The following is a 27,711-nucleotide window of genomic DNA, read 5'->3' as shown; positions in this document are numbered from 1 at the left end:
GTACGATGAGCTTCTAAATATAAAAAAATAATAAAAATCCAAGTGGTCGATGGGACCTCCCTGCTAGAAGTGACGTGAAACCGGCCTTCTATGAGTTGTCCTCTACGCACCTATCGTAGAACCGAGCCCAGTTTTAACTCATTCGGAAAATGCCCTGCATCATTATGGATACACTGATCGTCATTAAGATGAACGACACCTGAGCCTTCTAATGTACGCGGCTAAAACATAATTTGTACGTTCACTGCGTTTCAACAATGATGTCAGACGCGCCGTGCACGTGTCGCCGGCGTGCACGTTGCTTTTATCTCAAGTCATACGGAACGGACGACGTAGCCTGATATGTTTGTAGACGAGAATCTAACACAAGGAACTTTCTCCAATTTCCTGGACAAGTGACTGGAGCTCAAAAGCAACGAGCTAAGCTAAAAGTTACCGAATAAAATATCGAGCTCGGTAACGAGTTACCCCCAACACTGATATGGAACATGTGTAACACCTCGAGAATACGTATGACGCATGTCATAATTGTAGTGACGCACCCTGGAAGTCGCTGAGAAGGCGTGTTAGCTTAGCTCAATTGGTAGAGCCCTGGACCGGTAATACAGAAGATGCAGATTCGAGTCCGACAGCTGGCTAACCTTTTCAGTGACTTTAATCTTTCATCGTTAATTTCTAAGGCAACTTGAGGCCTTGTATGTGATTGTCCCTTCTATGTTGTTCCAGCCTCAGGACATCAGTTCTCTCATGTTTAACATTTGCCGCTTACGTCGATCCCTGTCGTATGAATGTGTGTATGAGTGTGCAAAAAATATCAGAGTGAAAGGAAGATAAGTGAGAGACAGTGACTGGCTTGTCCCTTCAGATGACGCACCCTGGAAGTCGCTGAGAAGGAGTGTTAGCTTAGCTCAATTGGTAGAGCTCTGGACCGGTAATCCAGAAGATGTGGATTCGTGTCCTACAGCTGGCTAACCTTTTCAGTGACTTTCATCTTTCATCGTTAATTTCTAAGGTAACTTGAGGCCTTGTATGTGATTGTCCCTTCTATGTTGTTCCAGCCTCAGAACATCAGTTCTCTCATGTTCAACATTTGCCGCTTGCGTGGATCCCTGTCGTATGAATGTGTGTATGAGTGTGCAAAAAATGTAAGAGTGAAAGGAAGATGAGTGAGAGACAGTGACTGGCTTGTCCCTTCAGATGACGCACCCTGGAAGTCGCTGAGAAGGCGTGTTAGCTTAGCTCAATTGGTAGAGCTCTGGACCGATAATCCAGAAGATGTGGATTCGTGTCCTACAGCTGGCTAACCTTTTCAGTGACTTTCATCTTTCATCGTTAATTTCTAAGGCAACTTGAGGCCTTGTATGTGATTGTCCCTTCTATGTTGTTCCAGCCTCAGAACATCAGTTCTCTCATGTTCAACATTGGCCAGATTCGGAGCTGTGGGTCACGTTATTGCCACAGTCGGCGCCTGACCGTCTGAGAAGAGAAATTCGTTGCCGCACCCTGGTCATGTGACTGATTATCGGGAAATGATCAGAGCAGCATCGGGGAGCGATCCTATATTCTTGGTCAGATGACCAAAACCAGACCAGACCGAGAAATGATCAGGCCACCGTCTGGGGACCAAGTTATCTTCTCTTGCGCTCTACCTCCTCCGTCCCCACCCCGTTGAAATCCAGTCGGGCAGTATCGACCGTACAGGAGGCGAAGCCCCCATTGCGTTCCCACTCTTTTCCCTGATGGTTTGTGCTGCCAGGGTGACATGACGACATTTATTGCACAGGTGATCTATACCCTGAAAGGTAATTAAAATTTTGAGCGCGGGCATTGCCGTGGACGTAGCCGCCCAGCGAGAACGGAACTGAAAGCCACTACAGCCTCAAACTCCCGAGAAATTCGGAAGGACATGCGGATCTTAGTAACCCCAACACGTTCTTCCCTACACCTTTCCCTATCCCTACACTTTTTCCCTACACTTTTCTTTTTCTGACTTGCTTCGGACATTCTACATATAGACAGGAATACATCTGAAGAAATTGGAAGGACGCGTAAATGACTTGGTGGTAACTTGCCGTACTTTGCCTCCTTTGTCGTAACTTACCGACCCGTAAATTCGCGCACCATCTTGCAGGCAATTTCTATAGCTTGTTATCTGATATGAAAGGGAGCAGATATGGCATTTGGCTAACAGTGTGCGCACATAGGTTACCCTAGAATAGGCCTCAGCCAAGGTCGTGCTGAAGACTGGGAATCCGGCTGTGCTATCTGAGGTTCTAATGTTCCTCCTGAATCCAGCCCAGGACGCATACCAACCACCCTTCCACTCCGCTCAGAGCCACATTTGCTTCGCGGCGCTAACATGGAATAACTGAACCAGAATCCTATTCACGACAGGAACCTCTACACAGGTCCAAATGAAGAGCAGTATACGTGTCATCTGGGAAAATAGAGCATGATATGATTAGATGGACATCTTTCATTGGTTACTAAGGCTTACACCGTAAGGCGAAGATGACCAGTAATTCTATTAAATACATCAACTCTTTTACGTCAAGTGCAGCAATTTATTTCATGCACCGTGTTACTATCCGTGCGGTTTGCTTTTTAGCATTCCAAGTCGCAGGACAGGTCGCCAAATTCTTTCTTCAGCTCGTAGTTGAGACTGTCGACCAATTCATCAGCATAGGGTGCGCATTCACCCTCCAGAGTGGACCGCATGCACGTCTCTACTGCGTCCCGCGTACTGTGGACAAAGACAATATGTAAGAGTTCATCATTTTAACCGACAAGGCGCAGGGGGTGTTTCTTACTGCAAACAGTACTTCAACACTACTTCCTCATGTTCACAAGCTTTATTAAACGATGCGTTGTCGCTTTCTGGTGTGCATCTCATGTCAACAGGAACCTGTCAGCGAGATTTCGTTCACCCTTGTAGTAGATCGTATGTAAAGAATCGAAGTGTTATGGAGGTCGCGAAGACATGTTCCGTGCTTATCCTGGTAGATTTTAGTTTTGCATATGTCATTAAAATCCAAGAAATAAGTTTATCCTTGCAAACTTATCCTTATCCTTATCTTTATGGGCATGAACTTCGAGTGCTTCATCAACATTTTTCATTAATTTGTTATTAGAAAGCTGCTTTGAACACAGTATAAAGTATGTCCATCTCAGTAATAGTACCTCTGACCGTCGTACCATTGAATGGGAGCAGCTCAGGTATGTGTTCTTGGCGCAACCTCTTCCTGCTATGGAATAGCGATATACTGAACATCCCCCTAATACCACGCATAATAGTGTACTTAGATTATACTTATGCATTTTTCCAGCACAAACGGTTGAAATCGCATAAAGAATATTGCAATTATCTGTCAATTACAGTTGCTACAACTATTTTTACGACAACAATACACAAAGAGGAACATCATCGTTAAATTTAAACCGCAACCAGTAATGAAAACAGCACATAAAAGTTCTTAGGACTGTGATTTCGCAACCGTCCGTTACCGAACCAGCTAGAGAACCAAATACCGTCAGATCTATCACGAACCACTAGGGGACTATTCAGGAACACTTGTCTCATTACCTTGTTGTGTAAAGCTCGAAACTACATATAACAGCATTATAACATATAACAAAAAACTTACTTTCATTAAAAGGAGAGCGGTATGCTTAGAAAAGGTGCAATTACACTGATCAAAAAATATAAAATAATCGATGTTGTCTCTAGTTTCCATTATAAACTCCAGCTTCGTTTAAGGACGGTCCCAGATCTTGCTTGGAGAATTAGATGCTGTTGGCTGATATCTCCAGGTGACGAAGCTGTTTGTTTAAAGTCTCTATGTTCATTCATTGCCCAGGTAAAAATACTGAGCGTGAAGTTAGGTAGAACTTGCTTTTATCGCGCTTTTCCTTTTCCCGAAGTTCGGCCGCTCCCGGTGGAGACCAGACGCCTAGAAGAAATCGTGATGATTGTTTTCTTGTTTTCAACATGGAGGACAGAGGTGAACTAAAATGCTCCACGAAATCCCATCCGTATGTAAAAAATGGCAAAGTTGCTCGGACGTTCACTCTACTGTTGTATTCAGGTACGTTCTGAGTAGCGTCTTTTGGAAGTTTCGCATTAGCAATATGTCATTTTGTTTGTCGTGAAATCAGCTTTCCGGTAATGTAAGTTTGGTATTTTTATGTGCAGTGCGTCATACACTGCAGCCGCGCAAATATGTGAAAAATAGGGAAGTATAAATCACACCTTCGAGCCCATTTCGAAAACCCGGATTATTTCGCGTCTAGATATTTCTTCGTTACCGTCTAAAGGGTGTGGCTGCAGAATATGAAAAAAAGAAAAGGAAAGAAACATCAACAACAAATAACTCTTCAAGCAAAATCTACCACCACGTGCGGACCAGCCTGCCTGATCTTACGTGCATCACCTTGCATTCCTCACCAGCAAGTCAGCCAAGAAATTCCTTCGCTCCACAGTCAGAAACAAGCAATGCCAAGCAAATAACTGAATGTTACGCGACCCAATACAGAGCCTTAGTACATCGTAAGTACGTAAGGGCATCGTATACATCGTTGAAGGTTCTGCGAACGCCCATAACAGAAATAGAGTTTCGTACATTGCGCAGAACCACCAACGCAAATCCCGTACCTACGCAAAGGCGACAGCATACGCTATACTAAAAGTCTTCGCTGGCGAACACATCCAGAAAACTCAGAGGCTTTGTCACCATGGACGAACATTAAAGGAGGTTAACGAAACACCGCTGCGCCTATACTAGCAATGGATGTGTTTTACCAAATATTTCTCTTTCGAAGCACATTTTCACATACTGTTTCCCTCTTGCTGTTCTTCTGTGTTTGTGAATGTTGGGAATCACATGTTCTACTACAAGGTTTATTTGACCAACCTTCCCAAACCGCACTCTCCGGGTCTCTCAATCACCTGGACTCTCGTCCCCTCTTTCTCTAAAAATTGGTTGGTCCCTGGCAAAATCCGTCCCACGAATCCTCTGCCCTACAAACACAGGCCTACAAACTGCCCTACCCCATGTCGTCCACCGAGGCTGAACTGTTCGCCATTCTTACCGCCCTAGAATACATTACTGACCTGTCACCTGGGAAATGGGTCGTCCTCACCGACAGAAAGGCGTCCCTCCTCCGCTTGATGTCGGCCCGCTCATACAGGATATACCCAGCATGATCATTCAGATGTATAACACACTCCGTGCCAATGGTCATGCTTTGTCCCTTCAATGGGTGCCCAGTCATGTGGGCCTGACCGGTAACACACGCGCACACGCGGCTGCAAGACGAGCCGCCGCAGCTGCTACTCCTGCCTCTGCACGTCCACCACTTATACTTTCGGCTTGCCATTATGCTCTGGTCTCCCTTCAAATCCGCGTATTGCGGTGGAGGGAGGCGAAAGAGAGCCGGTCCTTCGTATTTGGAGAAGGGCCCTTTGATAACGAGGTCCGCCCCTGGGTGGGCCGTGTCTTTGAACGCGCGGCCGATAACAAGGTCGTCGGGGCAGTACCGCTTGCGGTGCTGTTCCGGGAAGATCTTTTCTTTATCTTGAGCTATTCGCCGCCGGTGTGCAGCCCGTGCTCAAGCATTTAGATCTCAGGCCGTCGCCTACAACAGTCACGTGCAGTCCATCGACGTGCATTTCATGCGTGTCGCTGCAGTCGTCAGGAGGAATCATTGCTGCGCCACCTCCGTCCCAACCTTGCCTGCACCCCATTGCTTTTTTACAAAATTGGCCAATCCAGCTCCCCCTTGTGTTCCAGCTGTGGTGAGGTGGCCGACATTCCTCATTGTCTTCTGCACTGCCAGCAGCACATTCCCTAACGGCAAGCCCTCCATCGCTGTCTAATACAGCTGGGCCGCAACACATTGTCCATGGCCACCCTACTCGGCCGTCCCTCGGCCTACTCAGTGGGACATTACCACAGCCCTGCTCCGCTTGTTAAAAGACGCCTTGCGTCTGCCCTCTGACTGGACATTCTTGGAACTTTCTTTCGTGCCTGTACTGCACTGCACTCCGTGCCTGTTTTTCTTTCATTTCTTCATTTCCTTTATTTCTTTTGTTTCTTCTCAGTTCCTTTCTGTTTCTTTCTTTTTGTTAATTTTTCAGTTTCTTTTTCGGAATAGCAAGCTGGCAATAGCCTGGATGACATTTCCGTTTTTTCTTTAACTCTATTAAACATACCCCCCCCCCCCCCCTCTGCCTTCAAATCTATTTTCTCTATTTTTACCTCTTTGAACTCCATAGGACTTGGATCCTTATTGTGAAGGGACTCGTTATTTCATTCTCCACATCACCACCAGCAATGGGGTAGATAATCTCCCTTTGCGGTGAAACTCCATATTCATCATATCACAATAAAGCTCTTGTTGTTATTGCGCTGTTGCAATTACAACAGATGGGGGTCTACCACCTCTCTCTATCTGTTTAGCCTTTCGCTCCAGAACCACTAACCACTCAGTGTATGCTCTCAATAAACTTGCATTTTTAATTCGGTGCGTGGACACCGAAACAAAATAACAACATAAGCAAAGACCCTAAGGCTTCACTTTTGGTCATCCCTCATGACCAACGTTACGGTTTTCATGACATCACCGACATACGGCAAAGTGATCTGTCCGGGACAACTATTTGTCGCTCTCTTTGATGTCAGTTTTTGTTTTCTCTACTCCAAAGGCATCCCGGCCAACTTCATGCAACACATCCTCCCAGAGAAAACGAAAACGAATGGCATTCTCATATTTGACTTTTCCACGGAAGGACAGCCAATGACGATAAGGGTTCTTGACTAGAGTATTCACTGAAAACGGCATATAGTCGTCCACTAGAAACATCTTAATGCGTTCGGCGAAGGCGATTAAACCGTTAACAAGTGCACTCTCTGGAATGTCCAGCTGGCAAGCATGACCATTGCTTCCAGCTTTTAAAATACCTGCATTCTTTCACACGGAATTTAAGAAAATATAATCGCTGAAAACCAGGAACCCAAACGATGACCAACAATGGCGCTCTCCGCCCGCGCCGACTGCTGCTGGGCCACTGGTAGGCCGCCTACTCTGAGCCCATTGTTTGATATACGTTTGCGCAACTTTCAAATAACGTATGTTAGAGCTTCTGTGAGATTTGTCGTTGGTGCCTACTACATACGCATAAGATTCAGTACAGAAAGATTCGTGGACCCAGAACTGATGTATGTCGAGAGTAGAACGGTAGTTAGACGGCTTTTTTCTTGGTGTGGCATTAACGGTAGGCCCGGTGATACATATTCCATAACGAAAACCCGAGACTGGGAAAAAGACAAAAGACAGACGACACAACACAAAGTCATTGTATTGTGTCGTCTGTCTTTCGTCTTTTTCCCAGTCTCGGGTTTTCGTCATGCATCTTAGCTCGAGCTCACTTGCTTTTTAACCATTTTATATGCATATTCCATTACGGAGCCGCTGACGATTAGCGCATATGTAATTTGCAGGTGTGCGCAGAATACATTCGTGTATGATTACGCAGTTGTTAGTCCAATTTTCTTCCCAGTCTGCATGTGAGGTGTGCTATAATATGATGTTCCTATTCAATTTTTGAAGTTTTCCCAGAAGTATGGTTTTCATTATCGGACCGTACACCGCTACGTACTACGGGGCAATTGAAAATATGCGTATGTATATATCAAGATCATGTGCATACCAGCATGTTGCCTTAACGAAAGCAGGGTTTGATAAATCCTTGTCCCCGAAGGCGGCTTGGAGCTTAGGATCTTCCTTCGCTTCGAGCGCACATCCCATAATCGCAAGGAATTTCAGCTCTCCCGGGCATTCGGAGAAGGCAACCGCTGCGAATAAAAAAATATACATATTATGAACAAGTGTACTTATGACCACAGAGGTGATGAAATCACTATCCTAACAAAAATTTACTGACACCTATGATGTTGAGCATTGTTTGTTTATTAATTTATTCACGTACACTCAGGGCCTCGAAGGCATTATAGAGGAGGGTAGCACAATGAATAAAAGAATGTCACTAAACACAAAGCATGACCATGTACCTATGTGGCATATTATCTAGTATCTGCAAATGATTTAACAAAAGTAGCACATTTCACGGAATACCGGGGCCGTGTTTCCAAGTAAGGTATCACATAGCAGCTTGCGCGTTTCATTCGCGTGTTTCGAAGTCGATTTAGCGAATTTATGCTTAGCAGGGTGGGCACGCTGGTGCACCACAAAACCAAGTGACGTTCGTTAGCTTGTGGTCACCCCAGTTATATACGCGCGGGATGTAGTGCTGTACTAAGACCAAGGTGGGTTCAAGTTTGCATACTTCGTAATATAGAACATCCGATATAGTCAAAGTGCTGGGTGTATAGGAAACCAAGAAGAGATGGAGCGTTATCAGCACTTGTCAACTTCATAGTGAGCTGTGAGCGTGTCAAATTTCCGAATCTGTATTCTGGCACCGCGTTCTTGGCATGTGTCGTCGAGTTCGTCTCCTGCTACAGCTTCTCGCAATTCCTTTCAGTTTCACTTCTAGGGGATGCAGCTACGCATGTGCACATACAGTTCGCTGACCGGGTGGCCTAATGTTTTCTCCTTTCATCTTTTCAGTTTTCTTTTTCCTTTCTGTAGCGTTAATTTATTTAGGGGTTGTTTATGGGAGTAGCAGAATTCGACAGGTTACAAAACCAATTTCTACCTTTTTTTCACATTCAAGCTGAACTCAACTCAGTATCCCCGCATATTATAGGCAGTCCCGGCATTAGACTGCGCCGATTTGGGATTCTTAACGTCTGGCATATTGAACATGTGTATTCTTAACTGTGGGATACCGGTATACCCCGGTCAGCGAACGATAGCACAGTATGCAGGACTCTACATGGTAGGAATTTTTATGATTGCCCGTAACTTTTCACAAGTTCTTAATCACACTTAGCAATGGCTTCCTTCGCGCCCAGTGCTGCAAGGAAAAACTTTTTTTGTTATATATCAAATGATACACATGTGTCCTTTGGAGTGTTGAAGCTTCGTTCGTGTAGCCATATTGTGTACTGCTACCCTCCGGATTGCATCGTATTTAGCTGCTTCTTGTCGTATAGACATTTGCGGCTGGAGGTTCTCAGTGGAACTATGAACATTGAAAGTTATCCTCAAATTCTAGACGACATGGCGGCGGTGGCGGTCGTCACAAAAACCGGCTTGACACTTTTGGCCTCACTTATTCTGGCAGCGTCACAACTGGAGCCAGGATGAGATGAGATGATGTGATAACAGATGTTACAATGATGACGTACGAAAGTTAAGGTCTAGGGCGGTCAGATCTAAAATTGGTGAGAAGTCCGAGTAGTACTCATAAACTTTGAGCGACGCCAGGCTCCTGAAGAAAGCAGACGAGACTGCGAATTTTGGAGTCTTTCCGTTAAAGAGTCTCTGGGATACAGGACGTCATCCACGGCACAATTCGTGAAATGGCCAAGTTATCTCTCCCGCACCCCAACATATGCACATCGATGAAGCAGGATGTGTGATAGTTTTGATTTGCTGACGATGTATGCAATTTGCGTTGTCCAGAATTCCAATCTTGAATAATTTTGATTTACCGAAAGCGCCTCTTGTTCGTAGCCTGAAGAAAGGTTCAACATGGCAGTGTCGTAAAACGTCAGGAAGGGCAATACATGCACCAGCAGGTAGCACTCAAGGTCACAAAGGTCCTGTCATTGCGGACAGGTTCCGTAAGATGGATGCACGATATTTGGTCCAAAGCGCTGACCACACTCCACTCTAGTGCCTTGTGGATGAAGGGAAATCAGCCTTGGAACCGAAACAGGCTCACCGCTGCTTTGCCAAAGAAATGGGGCAGTCGTTTGAGAATGAAGCGAACACATGCTAACATTTGGGAAGTGGAACGTTCCCAGTCTTCCTATTGCGGTGGCAGGCTCTCCGGTTAATTGAATTCCGGGTACGAGATACACGACTGCGTACCGTATGTGTATGGAACGATGCAAACTTTACAACGAGCTTGCAGGAACGAATAACTGTGTGCATGTGCAGATATGTGATGTTTAATCGCATGTCGCACCAAATATTAGTACCGTGCTTCTGTTCGTGCAGGAGGGATAATTAAAACCGTTTCGGAAGACTTCTGCAAAGCATCCAGAAATCGAAGTTACGGGAGAGTTACGCGATACACATGTGAAACGTCCAACTGCTTCCCGAGTGGAATAGCGACCCGTCCTTCCTGGCTGACTTCTCCTGCCCTTGGTCGCGTAGGAATCCAGATGACTTTACTTGCTCATTAGCTGTTGCTCACGGAGCACTTAGCATAAAATCATCGGATATTTTAACTAAACACCATCCCCAGTGAGCGCGTTTCCATTAACCGCGACAAGAATGTAAGAAAAGGTTTCGCGGTTGTAATGGCTGCTTCACCCTATATAGCCATTTCCCAGCTTTGTGTTTACTGAAACAAGAAGAACGGGATAAGCCTGTAACGGGGATAACGACGTCGCCGTCTCATTTCATGTGTGATTTTTTTTTTTTACTTACATAGTAGAGTGGCAAGAACGAAGACAACCACGCACAACTTCATCTTGATGGGATGCTGTAACAAGCAGAAAAACAATAGCGTCAATTGTCTTCTCATATTTATACGTCAGTTATCGAGAGGAAGACAACTTCCAGATCTGAATGAGTGCACCGAGTACATCGTAACATAGCAATAGCCTTAAGAGCAATAGACATGATAATATATATAATATAATGTGTACATCCCCTCTAGTTTACTCCCCCATCCAGCAAACGCTACAGAGGGCCATCCAAAATATTTTCAGTCTAAGGCATCTGAAGAAAGTATAGGCGCCAATTTGCCGAACGGCATAAAATGTTTTGATGGATGCAGTTTTTTTCTTTAAAAAAAAAGGGACGTACTCAAACACACTTGCCCTGGTTCACGCTCGGCGCACCCCCTGGGGAGAACAAGGACGGGAGGGATGACTTATGACGTCATAGCGTCTGCGCAGTCAGTCGATGTCAGCGCCTGTTTTTACCTTTTTGTGCATGACGGCTTTCTTCGTTTGCTGTCCTTAAACCTGTTCCCTCGGGGGGATTAGAAATTGTAAGTGTCACCGTGGGCATGAAGGACTTCATTGTCCCGAGGCAGCCTCCCTCTGGGCAACGGTTCCTCAGTGCTTGAAAAGCTGACTAGCGGATGATATTCTAAACGAATCAGCGAGCGCGGACATTGCTGCGTCAGAGCAAGGTCACAGGCTGGTACTGCTCTCTACTAGAGCCCTGCACGGACACGGGCCCCCACCCAGCCCGCGGGCCGGGCCCGGCTTGTTATTGGCTCCAGGTCAGGCCTAAAAAAATACGACAACGCTGTGGGTCGGGCCGGTCCCGGACCAACAAAAGACGTCAGCGCCGCGAGGTGGGACGAGCTCGGGCAGACAAAAATGTTTCCGAGAGGCAGGTTCGACCGGTTCACGCAGCGTTTTCGACACAATTGAGGACTATTAGCTCATATCATCACGTGCTTGTGCCATTCCCGTGCATATATTTGCAAAAACATGCAAAGGACAGTGCATCGTGCGTAGGGTTGGACCCCTCATAACACTGTCAAAGCAACTTCACATTGCACCTGACTCCTCACGTATTTGACACTCAAGTTCGCAAAGCTTAGTGAGAGAGGTAGAGATTGGGAGAACGAGTTTGTTGACACCATCCTCTACCTCGAGGGAAACCTGACAGTGTAACTGTAACAGTGCGCTTGCCCACGTACGTTCTCGATTTAATTTGGCCTCGTGCTGTTGTGGTGTTAACCCGACAGTTTTTGTATGTTTGTGACAGTGTTTTCTCTTCATATAACTTCGCTTATAAATTTGTTTGATAAATGCTAGAAACGCGTACGTCACAGCTTGCAATAATAGGCCTGGATCTGCTAGGTGAGTCACCGGGCAGAGCCTTGCTCAACTCACAGGGTCGGGCTGCATAAAAACATGAAGGAGCGGTCCGGTTCGGGCAGGAAAAAGTCGACCCATGCAGGCCTCTACTCTCCACCGCCGTTGCGCACAGTCGCTTTTTGCGACGTACTTTAAATTCAATTTCTGCCATAATTATGAATCTGTGGGGTGAATTACTCCTCTATGTCCGTTTTACTGGCCTACTTTATATTCTTATAGGAAAAAAAGCAGTTTTGTTAGGTGAAGTATGTACTCGGGCATTTAGCTTCCCCTTTTGTACTCTAGAAGGAAACGTAACTAGAACTGACTCGAGGCCTGTAAACGCAACCCTTCACGAAAAGTGGGAAATATTCAGTGCCTAGATATTTGAATAGGTACCCGTGCATCGGAATACTTGAGCAGTTGTTTGTCCACTGTTGACCGTTGAAAATGAAAGTCGATGTATGAAATTGCAATTAATTATTGTTCGTGTATTATGGCCACCGTACGCGCAGCTAAACGTAATGAACTCAAAGGGCGATGATCGCGACTTGCACTGCATTTCTGATACAGACTACTGCGCATGCAGCTAAACAATGTTTGACTTCTAGGAAACCCGTCCTATAAGGAGCGGAAGAGTTGAAAGTGACTTACCGGACGTACTTGTATGGCTTTACGATGCCTTTGCCGATGCGGGGTCGGCTGCTCTATTATATTGAGCAGTATGTGGGCGTAACTTATTTTTCTTATTTAAAGAGTGCGTAGCTGATGCTTTATTGGGTACGATTAACTGAATATGGCGCGTGACGCTGCTCCATTGGCCAGTGAAAATGGGCCAATCTCGTCGGCTTTTCCCAATAATGCATACCACACGGTAAGTCGCTTCCTAATGGAATGTTCTTGCTCAACCAACGAAGAGTTTGTTTCTGACTGAATTACCAACGCACAGGGTGTATAAAGATACTGCTCACATTCTTCCTTGCGTACCCTGCAATGTTTGAATATTCCTCGCTGGAAAAACTCAACAGAAACTCCCGTTTGTTGATTTGATCTCAGTCAGGTATAATGGTAAAACACGACGGCGGCTAGTTACTCCATTACATTTAACACAACAGGTAGTTCTCATACGAAACACGATAGAACACTTCACGAGTAATGTTTTTAGGACCCCGTCACAAGTGTCACTAGGTCAATTTCATATCATATCCTCAGTACAGTGATGCATACTAGTAGTTCTTTGAGCCGTTATAAATTGTAGGAATATTACCTGTGTCAATATGCGAGAGCGCAGTGTGACTAAATGATTGTGCAATGTGTTTGTAATTTCGGCAAGCTAGGTTGTGGTTGTTATTTATTGCAGCGTACATGCCCATTCCTACCGCTCGTTTTTATACATATGCTACATGTCTTACAAGTGAGGCGCAGTCATGCCTCGTTAATATGACCAATCTTGTCTCCAATAAAAAGTTCCCATAAAGCAAATCGTCCCTATTATTGAATATTATAAAAAGCAAAATAAATTTAATGAGGAAGTAAAGCTGTAGTCAGCGTTTGATAACGGGTATAATGGAGAGAAAATGGACAAATATAAATTGCGTAGCGCTGATTGTCTTAATCGTGAAATAATGTAAGCACTGTTCGCGTCGCTTCGCGAGCCATGGCTGCTGTAAAGATCTAATGGGGGGTATAATTATTAAAACACAAAAGAAAAAGATAAGGAGAGGATATACGACGAGGCGGGTATATATTTAATAGAAAGCAAAAGATACGCTTAAATATCAGCCAGGCTGATGCAAGCGTGCTATCACACAAAATAGGAAAGGTCAGTCAAACGATGTGTCAGCTTACTATTCCACAAGTACATAATTAGAAAGGAAATAGAAGATAATTGGAAGACATAAATAAAATGACGACAGAAGAATGAGAGGGACGAAGGAAAACAAAAGCAGAAATAAAAACAGATGAGAGTAATGTGCATGGGGGTGGGATGTGCACTGTTAGAACAAATGTATTATTACAAAGGGGTTGTCTGTTAAAACTGACACACGCTCGACCGCTTCGTACGAGCGTGGCATAACGTTCGATTCCACTGCAACAGTTTGAAGAACAGTTTTTTGACGGTGTAAGCATCCGTATTCTTCAGAAACGAGAAGAACGGCCGTATTTGCCCAGCGCTCCCTAGTGAAAATGTATCTGAGAGGCCTCTCAGGTCTAATATGTTGTGGGACTGAGAGGACCTCTCAGGCTGAGAGGTCCTCTCAGGCCTGTGGACCTCTCAGGCTGACCTCTCAGGTTGAGAGGACCTCTCAGGTTCACAGGACCTCTCAGAAGCTAATGCCCAGATCTGACATCGGAACATCAATGTTCAATTTCACCGTCTACGCTGCACCTGTCGTCGGAGTGGTATAATCATACAGTGCTATGATACACCAGACATAGATACAGACAAGTACATGTCACAAAACTCCACATATATTGAGTTCCTTCGATTGTACAGATACACTCAAGGCATGCACACTGCTATCTGATTATGTAACAGTTATTTCAAATGTCTTACAGAATTGTGAATATCTAATATTTGTTGAAGGATCGCTCGCAAGAAACTACACGAAACGGTAAATTGCACCAACAGAAACTAGATTTAGCACTTACATGTCTACGAAAGCGTACGAGTCATCATCAACACATACTGTCGTATTCCACAAAGCGTGAACTCATGGGACACATATTCACAATGTCCGTACAGCGGCGGTGAAAAATATTCTTGAGGAACTCCGCTTCTTGGTGATCAAGTTCATCTGTTTTACGTATACTTCGGGACTTGCGATGCACCGTCTAGTTTCCCTTGCTTGCGTAAGCCACCAACTAACTGGAGAGATTGGGTTCTCACCACCTTGTGTTCTCACCACCTGTCACTTCGTAGGAGATTCATCTGTAAGAAATACAACTTCAAAATGTCACTGTAAGTCAGTGTGTAGGCATCGAAATATATAACACACCGTTTGGTACCCAGCGCCGTTGGTAACGTTACGTGGTTGGTAATCTTCCTATCGGCGCTCATAATGCGTGTCTGCGAACAGTAGCAAAAGTCTAAAGTGAAGAGGAATGGCTGTCAATCACAAAAGCATATTTGAGACATCGTCTACATACCTCACAAACAGTTACAATCCCGAAGACAAAACGCAAATTACTTGAGATCCGCGGCCGACGTCCTCACACTTCAACGTTTCAAAACAGACTGATTCAACCGCTGGCGACTGGCCGAAACGCTTCCACTTACGTGCAGTGCAATAATGCACGGATTGCAAGAACAATAGCTTCAAGGGGGGAAGGCAATACAAGGTTATCACGGCATGTGTTCCTTGAAGGAATAATGCACAAACACGTGAAATCTTGCGATCTATTTTCCAAAGCGGACGGGGTAGCATGTTCCGCGGCGCGGAAAACACGTAGCAACTTGCTCTGGGAGGTGTTGCACGACGCACTGTCGCAAAGCTGTGTGAGAGGTTCCCCCAAACCTCTCAGGGCTACATGAATGATTATACAACGTCTTCCAGATTTTCTCTAAGAGGTCCTCTCAGACCCCTCTGTGCTGCCTGAAAGGTCCTACCAGACCTTTCAAGATTTCTTAAAAGGTCCTCTCAGACCTCTTAGGACTGCTTCAGAGGTCCTCTCAGACCCCTCAGAATTTCGTAGAAGGCCCTCTCAGACCTCTTAGGACTGCTTGAGAGGTCCTCTCAGACCTCTCAGAATTTCTTAAAATGTCCTCTCAGACCTCTTAAAAAATCCTGAGAGGCCTCTCAGATACATTTTCACTACGGCTCTTTGCGTTGTAGAGAGGGGTATTATCTTCGGAATCCTCCCATAAGAGGACACTACGGCGGTTGCTGTTGACCGTTGACTATTCTTCCTATTCAAATTTCCAACGGCGGTGACAGTGACAGACACGTACCTGTCTTTTTTTTTTGCCAGGTCCTGGTACTTGGCTTGGGCTTCTTCAGTGCTTGCGCCACCGAACGTACGAACACCGTATTCTAGGCGCTGGGGGTGGGAGAGGCTTCGTTCCTCTAGCCAATGATGGGCCCCACTTAGGCAAGCTGCAGCTCGCGAAGGAACCAGTTGCGGAAACATCGCGCCGACCTCAGGGATCAATACAGCACTGAGAACATAGTGCGCACATGAAATGGAACATGGTTCATGGTGCGAGACGTCAAAAGGGCGTGCGGCTATTGTCGCCGCGACATCGCAGCGCGAGGAACGAGCGTGAAAGAGTGTCAGTGAATATTGGGTCTCTTTGGAGCCGTTATTTACTTTTTGCGACAACAATTTCTGGGACCTCCGCTGTGCATTCCTCCTTGCTTTCTCGCCCGCAACCTCGCCGTTGAGGAGCATGACAACCGAACTTTTGAGTACAGGCTTAACTTTCTACGACGTTTACGTAAGGCTTTACGTTAACGTCCACCGTCTGCAACAGAACATACTTCGATGGTTAAAGACAAGTAAAACGCAGGCGCTATACGATACATCACCGTTACGTTTTCTTGAGTGCAAGAAAGGTAAGTCAACGTAACAGTGATGTATCGTATAGCGCCTGCGTTTTACTTGTCTTTAACCATCGAAGTATGTTCTGTTGCAGACGGTGGAAGCATTTCGAATGGCCACAAGAGAGGATCGGCTACGTGGGTGAAGCGACGCACACGCACACACACACACATACTGCATCAGAAAAAAAGTGCACTTTGTATAATTTGTACGCTTTTCTTTCCTTTCTGAGGGCCACCGCCCTCCTTCACGAACTGTAGGGATTTCCTTCCCTCGTCATCCTCTCATATGAACCTCTTTGGAATGGGGTAGGGTCCTGCACCCAACGCAGGGAAACATCCCACATCATCATCATCCATTCATCTATGTTGTTGTTGTTGTTGTTGTGTTGCCCCTGGAGCAACCTGGAGCATCTTTATTCATAAAGTGTTCTTTTAATTTACTTTGAGACATGAGATTTATATTTATGTTTCTGTATTAGACTATTAGACTGTATCATAATGTTAGCATATGTGATATTGTCACGGATGAAAACAGACGAGGGAGACGGCGAATCGTAAAATCGAATCGTCACGAATCGTCGAACATTCAGGTGCTTAGCTGGTTACCACACACAAGAGCGGTAGCTCTCAAACAGAGCCACGCTAAAGAATGCTCCGACAGGGAGCTCACAAGCTTTTATACACAGCGGTGAACATTGTAGAAAACACGCGTCGGTAGACAGGAGGAAATACCGAAGCTTCTCCAAGGCCGCCGGCCCATCCTTGGGACTGATGCGAGCGAAGAAGCAGATGCTTCTGGAAGGATCGCTTGCCAATCAGCGCGGCGTGTCGTGGCTCTCAACACGTCGATCGACGCCTCGCCGTCCGTTGTTACTGTTTCATGTGGTCGCTTCAAAGATGATACGTGGCATTACTGGAAAGCGGTTATACACTGAGTTGTTCGCGGAAAGTGTGTAAACCATATATTTCTTTCCCGAATGTTGTAATGATGCTCTGGAGGCGTTCGCATACTGCACAGCGTAAGAAACTCTGTATTGTTTCGTTCTAGACTGTTTCTATACGTTCGAAGCACGTCTAAATCATACAACTGAAGGGAGCACACCTTTCCCTGAGAAGAGTTCACTTATGTGGGTATCATATGGAACGTTTCCAACATGGCGGGCACTCTAAATCCTCTGACGGACACGAGCCGGTTAAAGTGTTCCCTCAGAAAGTACAGCAGGTACACAGCCGTAACCGTTTGTGGACAGCCTTAACAGTTATCAAACAGCAAGGACAGCGCTCCCGATCGACCCGGTCAACCGTCACGTCGGTATGCGACGGCTTTGTGCCCGCTGAATAATATGTGTGCTTCATGAGCCGTGTACTCATTTGCTTGTTCAATAATGTGTGTGGCGGCGGAATATGTGTGCCGTTGTTAGAGCATACTACGTTCCTCCGCGCTCTGCCGTTGAGGAGTGACATGGATGGCGCGGCGTATTCCTCCGCTGTGCATTCCTCCTTGCTTTCTCGGCCGCAACCTCACCGTTGAGGAGCATGACAACCGTACTTTTGAGTACAGACTTAACTTTTTACGACGTTTACGTAAGGCTTTACGTTAACGTCCACCGTCTGCAACAGAACATACTTCGATGGTTAAAGACATGGTCCTTGAGGAAGATGGTCCTTGAGGAACAGGATGCTGAGAGCTTTGGCCTTGGGACGTACGGACAGCGACAGTTCGGTCCGTAAGGAAGTCTTGGAGCCAGATGAAGAGCCGACCGGATACTCCAAACGAGCGCAAGGCGTGCAGCACACAAATGTGCGAGACGGTATCATATGCCCGCTTGATGTCGAGGAAGACCGATCGGACGATCCGTCGATGGGCTCGAGCATGTTGAACTGTAGAGACTAGGTCGAGAACTGGATCCATGGAGCTTCGGTGGCGACGAAATCCAGCCATTTCGTGAGGGAACGCACGTTGTTTTTCAAGCCACCAGTCGAGGCGATGCAAAACCATTCTCTCCATCAGTTTTCCCATACAGCTTGTCAGGCTCACCGGGCGAAAGGAGGATAGGGCATTTGGGGGCTTGCCTGGTTTCAGGATGGGAACAACCAATGCCTCCTTCCATATGTGTGGTAAAGATCCTTGTTGCCAAGACGTATTATAGACATGAAGGAGAGCTTGGAGTGACCGCCCGTCAAGGTTTCGTAGGGCGGCATAGGTGATTTTATCGGGCCCAGGGGACAAGGCGGCGTTCACAAGCTTCAACGCTGCCTTTAGCTCGATTAGTGTAAAGTCGTGGTCCATAACTTCCGGGGGACGGGGCCAGTCTTGGTGAAGTTCAGCCGTCAAACTGTGGACAAAACCGCGGTGTAGGGGCGTGGTCGAGGCAGCCGCCGGAGTCGTTAGTACCACACAGAAGTCCGTCGCAAGCGTGTTTTCGTCTACACGCTGAACGATAGCCAAGACCGCGAGAGGATTCTTTTGAGGGGGAACCTCCTTCAGAGATCGGATTGTCCGCCAGATCTTCGTGGCCGGATCAAACGGTCACGCAAGACACCCAGAAGAAGAACAGTCTCTGTTCGAAATATCGGCGGCTTCTGTCCTGAGGCAACTCCTTTCCTACATCTCTACCGGTTCGCTGGATTTCTACCCATCTACGCAAGACACCAGACATCTGGGGGAAATAAGGATACAAAGAAACCGCCCGGTTGAAGACAGAGGGTTGTTATAACGGCGGTTTGCGAGGCGCAGCCACAGATTTCAGTCGGTTGTGGTCAGGGTGCCCACTTCGAGCTGGCGTATAAGACCTGTAGTACGACAAGTGCGATGAACTAAGACGAAACTTCGCACCGGTGTTGTGTTCATGTGTCGGCAGTGGCAACGTCGAGGGAGCACCATCAAGTCCTCGACTGCAGCAGTGTTACAGGATTATTAAACGCCATAGACATCGGAGAAGGCCACACCTCTGGAAAGTGATATGTATCGCAGCTTGTTTCTTGTCTGATGTGTAGTATGTATACGTTCACCCGTCATAGTAAAATATTCTAACTGTTCACGTGATTGGTGGCTCCTCGCTTTCCACCGTACTGATTTCCAAAATTACCCGTTGTTTTCGTTTATCCGGCTTTTCTTATTGAGTCGCCCTGAACGACAGCGTGACACCCAGTCAAAAGGCTGGGTGTCAAACGGACACATTCTTGCTGAGCTCCAGACCGGCCCAGGAAAGTCTGGTTTATTCGCAGAAGGCTTGCGGATCAGACGATATTCGCTTCCAGTCCCGGCACACGTACATACCGCGACGGCGATTCCCGGGGACAATTCCCCGAACTTCTAAGAAGAGGTCCTCGAAGAGGTCTAGGCACTGCGCAGAAGTAAAAAAAAAGCCGGACTCACTGAACTTATACCAACTAACCCACCACCACAAGCGTTATTTAATTACAATACTTCTGCAATGTTATTTTAGATCTACTGTATAAATATGCACATGCCATTTGTTAGGTGCACGTTTACAGTTCGGGCAGCAACCCTGTATAACGCAAGCATGAGCCTTCAAGGAAAACAGGTGATGATGATGATGATGATTTTAAGGTAGCACGTTTTTTCGCTCCCCCATTAGAAAAATAGTTCCGACGCCACTGGGTGTCGCGATTCACCGCCGCTGAGGCGGTACACTGCCCTATTACACGACGATGTACAGTACAAGTGAGGATAATTGTATTCTTTTGTTATAGGTGAGCGTGGGACTGCATCGATTGCAGGGAGGTGAGATACAGAATGATATATTGTTCCAGCATTCACGTTAGAACAATATCATCCTGATATTCACCTAGGTTCGTTTACACGTTGTTTCCTGTGTCAACGGTCACACATACCTGTACAAAATTGCAACTGCTTCTAACATCGAAGCGCGTCTGGTTCCCCTTGCTTGGACAGTTGTTCGTCGGTCATTTCGCTTGAGGAACTGTCGTGTTCGTCAGTAAGGATGATCTTGATTGAGCTCTGCAGAGGAAGCCAGGTCGAAGTTCGAAGTTTCGAGGATTATGTGTTCGATTTTTGGAGAACTGCCTGGTGCATCGGATGGGTTTTGTGTCCGTGCAACGTGTGCTTCACATGTGCGTGTTGGGATTAGTGTAACGTGTATGCTTTCCATTCGGCAAACGATGGCCAGGGTGTCTACGAAACTACAGCCATCAAATTCCCTGACTTTTCCAGGTTTTCTCTGACTATTTCAAGCAAATGTACTGCCAGAAACAAAAGGCAACTTGGTTTTGTTTTGATACAGGTCCATCATAACCCAGACCATTTATTACGTATTCGTGAGGATATCCTACTCTTCTGCCTCAGAGCTTACCGTACTGGCGAACTCCTACTCGCGGGAACGTTGCTGCGGCATCGCCGCTCAACCACCGGTCGGCACTCGCGATTCGCCGCGCATCATCACGGCACTTGTCTGCGATTTTCCCTGACTTCAGCTGCTTTTTGGGCAAATTCCCTGACAATCCCCTGACTTTTCCAGTCACATCAAAATTCCCTAGAATTCTCTGTTTTCCAGGTTTTCCCGGTTGGTAGACACCCTGATGACGTACTGGATGCAATTTAATATGCACGCCAATAAAATTTAGTGTTTCAAGTTCGATGTCCTTGGTGCATTTTCTTCCATTGTTTTTTGCGAAGCCTGGATGTTATTTTTCTGTTAGGGAGCTCCAGAGGCACAAAGTGTATCGCGTATTAGTGGGTAGGAGTAACCCTTCAATAGGTCCGGTACACTGTGGCTCCTGACGTAAGCCGGGATTTCGTACCAATTGTTTCAGGGGACAGGGAGCACCTGCAGCTTTCGCAGGCACCGCGGACCTCTTGAAGTCTACTGGCACCTATCCGTCACGGGGTTTAGACTGTATGCAGAGATGTGCTGTAACTACATTTTAGTTGTTTAATTATAACTACTAACTACTGCGTCAAATTGTAGTTCAACTACAAGTGTAACTACATCACAACCGCAATTTGTTAAAACTATTTCGCATCTACTAGGATGCAGTTCTTTAACTACATATGTAACTACTCGGATATTTTGTGTGCGTCGGTGGTCGGTGTGTCTACGATCGCTTAGGCGTAGAAATAACGCCTGCGTGCATGGCGAGGGAGAAGACAGTGGGATACCACACTCGAAATAATCACAGCACAGCTCGCGCCACTCCATGCAATACTGATGTAGTGATGTGTCAAGTAATTATACAATCATGGCCTCCAATCTGACGACGCAAAGAGCGTAAGTTTTTTGAATGTGCCGTGTGTGACGTACTTTCTGCTGATGCACCGGAGCATTTCTGTAAGCAAATGTGACAACGAATGACTTCATTCCGCATCTAACCAGTCTAACTCAGCCTGTTTGACCAATGCTCCAACTACCAACGGTCCTATTGCAACACATTTGATACTGTCCTGACTCCCCGTCGAAACATCTTCTCGTGCGAAGCGCTAGAGCTATTGCGCTAGGCAAAGCATGCGTCTCTGTGTACCTGCGCTGAGAATTGCAGTGCATTACGGAATTCTCGCCCAGAATGACACTGTTGAATGAGCTTTTGCTGCCTACGTCAGATGGACAGTGCTGATATTCTGTGCATACTTATGCGCCAAGAAAAACTGAATCATCATCATCATATTGTGTGCATGCTTGTGATGCGCAAGCTGAAAAAAAATTCTCAGAGTTGTCGGTAATAATAAAAAAGAAAGAAGACCATGAAGCATACCATTCCTCATATATATATTGTCAAGACGAAAACCATTGCGAAATAGGAGCCTGACACAATGTTCCACTGAGATGGTTAAATTGAAATTGTGGGAGACATTATGGAAAGCAAAGAACCACGACAACACATTTCGCCTGTGTCATTTTTCGGCTGAGACGGCAATTGCGATAATAATTTCCCAACGACAAGTTTTGCGGGTACTCCATACCAATAAGTCACCAGACACGCCTAGATAATGCAGACAACACAATGACAAAATGACAGCATGATTTTCTCAGGACATCTTGCAGGAAGGAATTGACATGAACTGACTTGATCAACTTTGAATGGCAACTTCTGGCCGGCAGGATGGGCTTGGATTTGGATTATCCTTTATTGATTACTGGAGGCCTTTCCCCTTTGCATCTATTCTATGAGACATCTGTGATTAAAATTCATGTTTGCCGGTTCGAGCTGCTCGTGTCGTGCCGTCCACTCTGTCGTTCTCTTTCCCAAACTCAGTTTTTCCACGATGAATTTCATCCACCAGCTTGCCTGCAGTTGTGCAATTTTATCAATTCTGTCGGCAGTGTGTTTATTCACCACATAGCAAGCTCTGTCGCATAGCTCTGTCGCATAGCAAGAACCAATGTACAGTTATAGTACAATGTGCAAAGAAATTGATACGAGGGTCGGATGCCAATTATTTTCTTCGTCCAAGGCTGTACTGCGACGGAAACAGACCTCAATATCGGAGTTACGGACGCCCGGGTCAAGCGATTAGGGCACGCAGGACGGAAACTGAAAGCACATCCGGTTTCCGTAATCCAAGTTTGTGTCATGTCTGGGAGAAATATAACCTCCATAGCTTAACAGAGGCAGCGTTCCACACTGGAAGCCTTGAAATGATTGTGTCTGAATAAGGTTTTGCGGCATGGATTAAGTTGGAACCAGCAAAAATTTACCGAAAAAAAATGTCCCCGCAAGAAATGTCGGTTATGTAGCGTGGCTTAACCTTCTGCTCCTATACGGAATTTATCACATAGGAAAAGGGAGGCAAAAAATAGAACTAACTCTTGTAGAGGCTTATGTGAATGACAATCAATTTTACGGTGATCGAATAGCACAAGACACATGGGTTGGTTGCACATTATTATTGTATCCCACTATATGAGGGTATGACAGTCACGAACGCATACCACCACACAACAGTACTGAGGCGAAAGCTATTATTCGCCAGAATGCTGCCGTCGTCGTAATTATCGAGGTAACTTGCATGCTGGTACTGTTCTCCGGTGTTCTCTACACTGACGTTAGCGCTGCTAGTGCCGCAGCCATTCCATTCCTAGATATATTGATATCATATACACGTGACCTCTCATGACCGTCTCACTGGCTGAGATGGGTACCCTAATGTCGCCGGCACATCAGCGTCAGCATTGACCGACACTTTTTTTTAACGTCACCGCCTTTCCTGTAGAACTTGGAATCTGTGTTCACTACGGTGCAAATAGCTGCCTCGCCCAATTTAACTTTTCTGCTACTTGAGTAAGAAACAGGTACTGCTTCAGTAGTAGCAACTGTTTCTTAGTCAAGTAGCTGAAGAGTAGCTCTCGTTTCTCTTTTATCGCTCGTTTTAAATAAAATATCTTGACACGTTTAGAGCAAACACCCTGCAGATAGTACTGCTCTTTTGTTGTTCTTTGCAATGGGTGGTTTGGCTCCCTGAAGGGATGCATTCGTTTCCGTCTTCGTTTTCTTGCTGGCACAGCGACAACGAAAACAGAATCACATATGCGAGTTCACAAGTTATTTGCGCTTAGCTGCAATGCATGAATGATGCACTCCAAGCGGTGAAAGGCGATGACTATCATAAAATGGTACGCACTCATGATACTGCAACAGCAGTCAATCCAGCGTAGAGAGCATCACGTGCCCTTGCGGTTTGTTTGAGCGACACGAGAAGTCAACGTCAGCATCGGAGGAAAAGCTGCTATGAATTGTACTACTTGTACTGTACCTGAATTGTACTGTAAAACTTGTAGGAGGGAGGCATTTTCTGTTTCAATTTTCGTTTGCTCCCCTGTAGTTTTCGATAGCCGGCTATCTTTCTTTATTTATTTATTTACCCTCAAGTCACATGGAATTACAGAGGGGAATGGAAATAACAATGAAGGAAATGAAAAGGTACAAAGTTACACATCAAATACGTCGTGGAGTAAAGTACGGAACCTTGTTGAGATCCTGACTACCGCGATGGTTGCAGGTAAGTCATTCCAGTCACTAGCTGTCTTGGTAACGAATCAGTTCTGGAAGTGATTAGTTCGGCTAAAGCGAATGAGTACTCTTTCAGGATGATCCAAGTACCTAGATATACGGTGAGGAGGTGAAGAAAGAGAATTCTTGGGAAGAGTACCATTATAATAGATTTTATGAAATAGCAACAGACGAGAGATTTTACGGCGTAGTGAAAGAGGTGGTAGAGAGGCGTGACATTTGCTATCTATAGTGTTATCCATAGTTTTCTTACTGTTGACAGTCGACTATCGATGGTGCTACAACGGCAGTTTTCTTACTATCAATAGTTCGATTCCCATTCGACTACCTATGGTTTTGCTATGGTATAATGGCAGGGTCACGAAAAACGAGGTCAAATAGGGAAGGTCCCTGTGCCAAATTTGCATACGTGGTAAAATCCTAAGGTTACTCACACATATGCAGTCAATAATGTTTGCATTAAAGCCGGGAAAAATAAGTCTATATGAGCACAACAATTTAAAGCTATTTGTTTCTTGGTTTGTAACACTGAAACGCGTATTATGTTTTGTATAATGTATAACTTTGGCGATTTTATAGGCCATAGCGCGCACATCTACTTGACATCTGTAGTGATTAGTATTGTGAGTAACGATCACATGTATATGATGAAGGTATGCACGAAATTAAAGCACTGACGTCGCTGAACTTGATTTATGTCTGTCTGACTGTTTGTTTGCCTCTGTATCCGTCTGTTTGTCTGCCTGCTGCGTGTGTGCGTACTTAGCTTAGAAATGTCGTTCGGACGACGAAAGATGCAACAACAACTTCATTATTAAAATGAGACGTAGGATGCGTTTTGTATTATGTCCTGCATCTTACTGCTTCAGCGATAATAAAACAGTATGTCATAATTGTATAAAGGTTTATTTGAGTTTAGAAGTGCGCGAGTATTCAAAATGACGAATACAGTCTTTTCGACATCCGATTCGTATTCGAAAAGTTGATATTTCAGCGTTTAGCTGACAGATCATTTACAGTTTACTACGAAGATATTGCGGATGACTGCTTGAATTTGTACGTTATGGTAGGGTTGTCAATCGGGATATCCCCAATCCCGAAATCGCGGCCAATTTTTGACGCTCGGAAATCCCGGATTTCTTTCGGAAAATCCCGGGATTTCGTGATAGCAAATCTGACAGGAAAATCAAACAGCTGTCGGCCATCAGTAGAAGACCCACTCCTTCGTAAGAAAATTACACTTTTTATGACTAGACGAGGCAGATGACCGATGCCTATGCACGTGTGTACAGATATTTGCTGGTTGTCGTTTCTTCTAGCACAGAAGCTGAGCGGACTCAAGATTATTGACCGTTGCCCAGTAGCCATGACAGAGAAGCAACAAATTGATTACCTTCTCCAAGGACTTTACGATCAGCAGATTATGGTGTGTTGCACAACGCCCTCAGACGATCATGGATTTCATCGAGATTGTCAAGGACCTCGACAACAGTTTTTCACATGCTCGACGATGTAACCGCCCACCGTCTCATAAGCGAGTAGACAGCACCGCATTCCAGGCAACGCCATGTAAATCCCACTGCCACGTATAACACTGCTCAACGTAGCACTTCACCTGAGCTTGGATCAACACATACGCCCAAGTCCAACAATACTGCCAACCCTCGCCAGCGTGTATCCGATTTACCGACAGCTCAGCGAGAGGACAGATATCGACAAATATCTGAACAGTATGGTGCCCCAGCATTTCGAAGTGTACAAGACCTCACACAGGCCATGTGTTACAAATGTAAAAGACTTGGACATTTGGCATCCAAGTGCCCAATGGGTGTCAGTCAATCATCACAAGCACAGCCGCCAGTAAGCCAGTCACGCCCGTCAAACCCTGTAGCTATTCATAGCACACCTACTACCCTTGACGGCTCTCAACTTCAGTGCCATTTTTTGAAGCAATCGTCACCGGCGTTGGAAAATATGATGCCTTCCCAGACACTGGCTCCAAGCTGACTATAGTTTCCCAGTCTATTCTCCCGCCATATATGATTCACCCATGGGCACACCAACAAGTCAACGTACTTGGCGGTTCTTCAGTCCTACCAGTAGGCACGACACATCTTGAGATAGTTATTGGAACTGTCTCTGCTCTAGCCAAAGCTGCTGTGCTCAGCAAAAAGATTCTGTCACTTATAATAGGTGAAGACTGGTTCGAAACTGCCGAAACACGTTTGGTATTCCAACCACCAAGGTGCACGTATTTGCAACACACCTTCTCTGGTGTCACCGTCCAAGCTTCTTGCAAGATTAGACTTCGCATGGCGAATGCTGTCGTCCTTGCAGTTTCACGCCTAGCTTATGCTGTTGACAATCCCATGCCCAAGGACTGCCTCCAAGTCGACCCAGTGCCTACTGACCAGGAGCTACCTTGGCGAGTCTTTCACCAAGAGCCCCCTCTATGCCATCCTGAGAGTAACACTGACCCTCTACAGCCAGTATCACCCAACAGTGTTATCCCATGCACAATACATGAAGAACTTCCACGAGCTTTCGTTGGAACGCAGTTGTCACAGAACCAAAGATCTGAAGTACAATCAATCGTGGCAACCCAGTACTCTGTCTTCGCCCGCCATGAAGACGACATTGGCCATTACAAAAGCATACAGCACAGCATTGAACTTTTGCCCGATACTACACTGTGTAGCCGCAGCCCCTACAGGTATGCTCCTGAGGATAGAAGATTTCTGGAGGTCCAGACAAAGAATCTACTACAGCAAAGAGTCATTCAAAATGCGACAGGACAATGGGCTTTTCCTGTCGTCGTTGTCAATAAAGGGAACAAAAAGCGCCTCTTGTGTAGTAAATGCGTAGTTACGCTTTACTCGATACATCTTTATTTCTGCTCGTGCCTCGTCTGCTTCTCAATTGCAGGATACGTCCTATTTAACAAATGCACAATCACCGCCGTTCAGCCTCTACCGCACGCAGACGACATTATCCAGGACATCGCAGGCTGTGGTTTCTTCAGTACATTGGATCTAAAAAGTGCTTATTGGCAAGTAAGCCTCCGCCCCGAGGATCACGAGAAAGCTGCCTTTCATCACTCATCACGGCACATTTATTTGCACGCGTATGCCATTTGGACTAAACAATGCCCCTGCAACCTTTCAACGTATCATGAAACCATTTTTAACAGCTTTCAGCCACAAGTAAGGAAATATGGGATCCGC

The 27,711-nt window shown here is 45.8% G+C and overlaps 1 protein-coding gene across 1 annotated transcript; it reads right to left on the bottom strand.

Annotated features, from left to right (window-relative positions):
• Positions 1 to 2,550: 2,550 nt before the first annotated feature.
• Positions 2,551 to 12,663, bottom strand: LOC135376462 (uncharacterized). Its single transcript, XM_064608977.1, has 4 exons — positions 12,609 to 12,663; positions 10,564 to 10,618; positions 7,709 to 7,853; positions 2,551 to 2,743 (listed from the first exon to the last, which is right to left on the bottom strand). Exons 2-4 carry the CDS (start codon positions 10,604 to 10,606, stop codon positions 2,605 to 2,607), a joined length of 327 nt encoding a protein of 108 aa, XP_064465047.1. The 5' UTR covers positions 10,607 to 10,618; positions 12,609 to 12,663; the 3' UTR covers positions 2,551 to 2,604.
• Between the last annotated feature and the right edge of the window lie 15,048 nt (positions 12,664 to 27,711).

Source organism: Ornithodoros turicata, unplaced genomic scaffold (genome assembly GCF_037126465.1).
Source record: "Ornithodoros turicata isolate Travis unplaced genomic scaffold, ASM3712646v1 ctg00001110.1, whole genome shotgun sequence".
Taxonomy (NCBI): Eukaryota; Metazoa; Arthropoda; class Arachnida; order Ixodida; family Argasidae; genus Ornithodoros; species Ornithodoros turicata.
The sequence above is the reverse complement of the archived record's forward strand: the minus strand, read 5'-3'. Positions and strand labels throughout refer to the sequence as shown.

Coding starts and splice junctions, on each gene's coding strand:
- LOC135376462 (XM_064608977.1), bottom strand. CDS start 10,606: ATGAAGTTGTGCGTGGTTGTCTTCGTTCTTGCCACTCTACTAT. Junction 7,854..10,563: donor CGTTCTTGCCACTCTACTAT/GTAAGTAAAAAA, acceptor TTTTATTCGCAG/CGGTTGCCTTCTCCGAATGC. Junction 2,744..7,708: donor TTCGTTAAGGCAACATGCTG/GTATGCACATGA, acceptor CTTTGTCCACAG/TACGCGGGACGCAGTAGAGA.